At 38.6% G+C, this 5,649-nt stretch overlaps 1 protein-coding gene across 1 annotated transcript in view; it reads left to right on the top strand.

Moving 5' to 3' along the window:
* The window catches only part of LOC102831323 (V-type proton ATPase subunit G 1-like), a 521-nt gene extending 238 nt beyond the window's left edge, over positions 1 to 283 (top strand). Inside the window, exon 2 of the mRNA XM_006860040.1 lies at positions 65 to 283. Within this exon, the coding sequence (XP_006860102.1) occupies positions 65 to 283 (219 nt within the window). The remainder of the gene's footprint in view (positions 1 to 64) is intronic.
* The last annotated feature ends 5,366 nt before the right edge of the window (positions 284 to 5,649 follow it).

Consider the following 5,649-nt stretch of genomic DNA (forward strand, 5'->3'; position numbering starts at 1 on the left):
TCTCCACTTACTAGCTTTTGTTATTTTAGGCAAATTGTGTAATTTCTTTAAATATCTTTTTCCTTATATGCAATATAGCTCCTGGAATGTAATTGCCAAGGAAGCTGCGGCTCTGGGATCCCATGGGAGCTGCAGCACTGAAGTGGAGAAGGAGACCCAGGAGAAGATGACTGTCCTCCAGACCTACTTCCGGCAGAACAGGGATGACGTCCTAGATAACCTCTTGACCTTCGTCTGTGACATCCGACCAGAAATCCATGAAAACTACCGCATAAATGGATAGGGAAGAAGGAGGCACCTGTGCCATGGATTGGCGTTTTAGATGCTGCCACATGGAATAAGAGGCTTTAGCCAAGCTAGAGTTTTTATTCTTGTGAGACGGCAGTACATTTTCCTGTAATTTATATTAGGTTCCTTCACTTTTTGAAGAGGAGCAAACCTAGTACTTCGAATAGACTAGAGCTTATCCAAAGATCTCATCCCTTTACCTCGTATTTCTTACACATTTAATGGGTATACACTTTTCCTATGCTTTTCAGCTGAAGCAACATATATAGCTATATGACTTTTCTTTATTAGATACTTAGGATTAAAAAAAAATTCTTTAAGAAAGAAATGGGTTAAATATTTTATTTCCCTAAAGTTTTCTTAAAGGTCAGGGGCTTTATCAATGAAAAAGTAGTAAGTAGCTATTTTGTAATTTGTCTGAACAGCAGCCAGCCTTAAAAAGAATTCTTCGTTTAAGGATTAGAACGGTAAATACAGATAGATTTCCTCCACTTTCCGAAAGTAGAGTGTTCCTGTGAAACTTTCGCAAGCTGAAATGGCATAAATCAAAGCGGCAATTATTAATAATTTATATGGGAACACTTTTTGAGCCTTCCCAGACCCCCTCAAAAATCGTCTACCAAATCGTACCCAGAAAACCTAAAATCACACAAACACGCAGTGTTCACTGCTACAGCTCAAAACTGTACCGGATTGATGCAAAGAAGCTGCTGAATGTGGTTCTCAGGGTAGGAGCTTGGTGGTGCCACTTTGCTGCTTGGGGTACACACTATCTCTTGGAAGGGCTGACTGGAAAACACTGCTAGTTTTGCTTTCCCTACTTAAATAAATAAAAAAAAAAAAAAGCAAAAATCCTTTTTGGATTTATTTTAAGTGAAAATAGGCACTAATGTAGGTGTTTGCAAATGCAAAGTGGCATAGAAGGAACTTACTCGAAAAATGGAGGATACCTGTAGTCTAGTTTGGGCTGCTTTTAGTGTCTTTTAATAGAAATTGCTAGATCTTAGAAAAGAAGAACTTGTTACTTGTTATTGATGTACTTGTAATCACTTAAAAGTAAAAGATTCTTTGTAATGAAAAAAAAAAAAAAAAAGGTAACTCATTCCTGAATAGTCAGGAAGTCTCACCAAAGACACTTCATTCTTTGGGGGAGATTCAAAGCTTTCAGCGGTTATCTAGCTATCAGGAACCAAGGTCAAAGACTAAATTCTTAGGGTTGTTGTTAAGTGCCTGTGGAGTAAGTACTTGTTACAGTTGCTATTCAGTAAATTATAGTCATTGTATTTAACATTGTGAATTCGTTCTTTTAAAAACTTTTGTAACCTATAACATTATTATTTTATTATTGAAACATATTTCCCAGCAAAATACAACTAAAACTGTCTTTCCACTTCTTCATGCACAGTGCCTGGCACACTGCAGGTTCTCAATCAATGTTTGCTAGTGAATGAATGAATGAACACTTGATTCTGCTGTTCTGTGGTGACTCCTAGAATATCTGCAAGTTCTGGTGTGGTGCCATAAGGCAAGCACTCAACCTCAAGGTCAGCTTGAACTGCAAGGTTGGTAATTCGAACTCACCAACAGCTCCTTGGAAACCCCATGAAAGATTGCTACGGAACCAACTCTATATGGCACTTAACATTTATCTATTGTGGTTTGGTTTGATTTAAATAGCTTTTCTTATGTTAGATGTATAAATCTTTCTTAATTGAAGACTGTATGGTGGGGACATATCAATGTTTCTGGTCAGTCAATACCAATTCAATTACATAAATATTTATCATGATTATACTACATTATAAGGAGAAGAAGGTAAAATGATGAATAAGATGTGATATCTGTTCTCCAGATATTTATATTTTAGTGAAAGCTGTATATTTATATATGAGTAAATACAAAGAAGTTAGCTTGAGGACTAAAGTGTGCATGACCCAAGCCATGGTATTTTCAATAATCTCATATGTATGCGAAAGCTGGACAGTGAATATGGAAGACTGCAGAAGAATTGATGCTTTTGAGATATGGTGTTGGAGGAGAATATTGAAAGTACCATGGGCTGCCAAAAGAACCAACAGATCTGTGTTGGAAGAAGTGTAGCCAGAGTGCTCCTTGGAGGCCAGGAAGGCCAATTTTGTCTCTCATACCTCAGACATATTGTCAGGAGGGACCAGTCAGTGGAGAGGGATTTCATGTTTGGTAGGGTGGAGGGTCAGCAAAAAATAGGAAGACCCCCAGCAAGATGGATTGGCTAAGTAGCAGCATCAATGGGCTCAGGAGTGGCAACAATTGTGAGCTTGGCCCAGGACTGGGCAGTGTTTAGTTCTGTTGTGCATAGGGTGGCTAGGAGTCGGTACTGACTTGATGGCACCTAACAACAACAAAAATACAAGGCTGTTGTTGTTGTTGTTAAGAGCCATCAAGTCAGTTCCAACCCATAGCTATCCTTTATAGGGTTTCTAAGGAGCAGCTGGTAAGCTTGAACTGCCTATCTTGCAGTTCAAACAGACCAGCACATTAACCCACAGCACCACACCAGGACTCCAAATACAAGACAGGGTATGATAAATATAAACACCTATGAGAACACAAGGAGAAAAGAGTGACTAACTGTCAATGGAGCTCTGGTAGCATAATTGATTACAAGTTGGGCTGTTAACTTCAAGGTCAGTGGTTCATATCTACCAATCACTTTTCAAGAGAAAGATGAGGCTTTTTGCTCTGTAAAGATTTACAGCCTTGGAAACCTTAACAGGGTCACTATGAATTGGAACTGAAGAGGTGGTATATAACCACCACCAATTATCAATGGGGGATTGAAGAAAAGGCATCCATTGAGTAACCCAATTCATCCCAGATACCACGTTGAGGTTCTAGCCCATATCAATGAATTGGTCCTTTACCCACTCAGCTGTTAAAGGGATCAGGTAGGGATGGATGAACCACAGTAAATAGCTGATTGAGGATTCAAGCATGCCGGCTCCCAACTCTCCTATTTATCTAGAAACAACTAATATGTATCTTTGTCAAAGGCTTCCCTTCCAGTGGTACCTCGCCTTGAGCCAATGGACATACCCAGAAGTACTCAAACTACACTTTAAACTCATTGCCTAATCTATTGCCCAGAATCCCCCATAAATTAAGGCGGTAGGTCCATTTTACATAAGAAAACTAAAGCTCAAAAAAGTTAAATGATTTTCTAATGTCATGCAGCTAATAAGTAACAGCCAGGGCCAAGCTGAGAATGTATGAGCACAAATTCAATAAAAGATACTACTGCCTTTTTTGTGTGAAGGATAAATATTATTAAATACTTGGTTTTCTGTAAATGTGAATTGTGCTTAATTTAGAAACATGCACTTGCTTTGAGTTATCAAACTAGGAATTAAAAATTATTAACATTAGATGGCCATTTGTAAATCTTTTAACTTTAAATTTGCACTACAACCTACTTACTGCAGGTAGTAAGATTCTGCTCCACTGGCAACAGAAATCAAAACCATCCTAATTGGTGAAGATAAACAAAGAGGTGAATTAACATGTATTATTTGGTCACTAGGTCACTGTTTCTTCTTTGTATCCTTAAAGTGAAAACAGACTTGTCTTTTCTAAAGCAATCTCCACTTCAACTATTTTTAATTTTCTAATGTCTGAAGTGAAGAAGGCTGAGTTAGACAAGCTGAAGCAATATCTTTTTTCAAAAAATGTTTCAGAAACAGTGAGTTATTTTCAGATTCTGTTAATTGAATAACAGTTGACACGTCATGGTAAGAAGGTCAAGAACCCGAGAAGACTGAATGATAAAATGGAAACATTAAACAAGCACTCTTATTAAACATGCAACCAAGTGTGGCTTTTATGGGTCATTGGTCTGGGTTGTATGCCAGAGACTTCAAAGAACATTCCAGAGAGATGGTCTCTGACTTAACAGAAATTTAAAGTGAAGCTTCAAACCCCTTGTTCTGATTTTTTTAAATGTATAGTTTTGTTATGAAATATTGAGACATTTCATAAGCAATGATCCAGTTTCTTTAAAAGAAAGGAAGGAAAGAAGGGAGAGCAAAAAAGACAAAAAATAAAAGAGAGAAAGTAGAACCCTAGATCAAGACACTTGAAAGATCTAAAATTAAATGCATTGTGTGAATTTTATTTAGATTTTGATTTGAACCAATTGCAAAAGGACATTTTTTGTACATGAACATTATAGTATTTTAGGTAAAAGTTTTACACAGCAAATTAGTTTCTCATTCAATGATTCATACAAAATTATTCCATGACATGGGTGATTTTTCTGCAATGAGTCAGCACTCTCTCCATTTCTACCCTACCATCTGTGCTTCCATCCCACCAGTTTCTCTGCCCCTCCTTGCCTTCCTAGCTTTGCTTTTGAGCAAATGTTGTCTGTTTGGTTTCTGGTCTCCTACAGCTGATTGTTCTAAGAAGAATATTCCTCATGGATGATAGTGTTTATTTTATAGGCTGGTCTACTATTTGGCTGAAAGGTTACCTCTGGGAGTAGCTTCCATTTCAGATTAAAAGTGTGATTTAGGATGATAGTCTTGGGTGTTCCTTCAGCCTCTATCCATCAAGTCTGATATTTTTTATGAATCTGAGTATTGTTCTACATTTTTCTCCAAGTCTAACTGGGACTCTGGAGTCCTGGTATGGCACTATAGAAGTAGACCACAAGGTAAACCCTAGAGAAACACTACACTGCAAGGTCAGTTTGAACCTCAAAGTCAGTGGTTCAAACTCACCAGCTGTTCCTCAGAAATTCTATACAGGGTTGCCCTGAACCAACTCAACAAAACTTAACACCTGGGACCCTGATCAGAGCGGTTGTTAGTGGTAGTTGGGCATCATCTAGTTCTTCTGGTCTCAGGCTACTGTAGGCTATAGTTTGTGTGGGCCATTGGTCCCATGGACCAATAGCTTCTTAGAATCTGGTTTTCTTCACTCTCCTTTGTTCCAGGCAGGTAGAAACCAGTAGCTGTATCTCAAATGACTGGCCCCAAGCTTTTAAGACCCCAGGATGTAGAACATTAGCTTTCTGCACTGTGCTATGCCAATTGACCTAGATGTCCCCAAAGACGATGGTCTTTAGGCGTCAAGCCCAGCAACTCAGTTCCACAAGATGTTTGGCTATGTCTAAGAAGTTTCTGGAGTCCTGGTGTGGTGCTGTGGGTTAATGCGACAGACTGCAAAGCTGTTTGAACTGCAAGGTCAGTGGTTCAAGTTCACCAGCTGCTCCTCGGAAACCCTATATAGGGTCGCTATGGGTCGGAATCGACTCGACGACACTTAACAAGAAGTTTCCATAACTGTGCATAAAAGACCTTTTTTGAGACAAAAGAGGAAATT

Source organism: Chrysochloris asiatica, unplaced genomic scaffold (assembly GCF_000296735.1).
Source record: "Chrysochloris asiatica unplaced genomic scaffold, ChrAsi1.0 scaffold00036, whole genome shotgun sequence".
NCBI lineage: Eukaryota > Metazoa > Chordata > Mammalia > Afrosoricida > Chrysochloridae > Chrysochloris > Chrysochloris asiatica.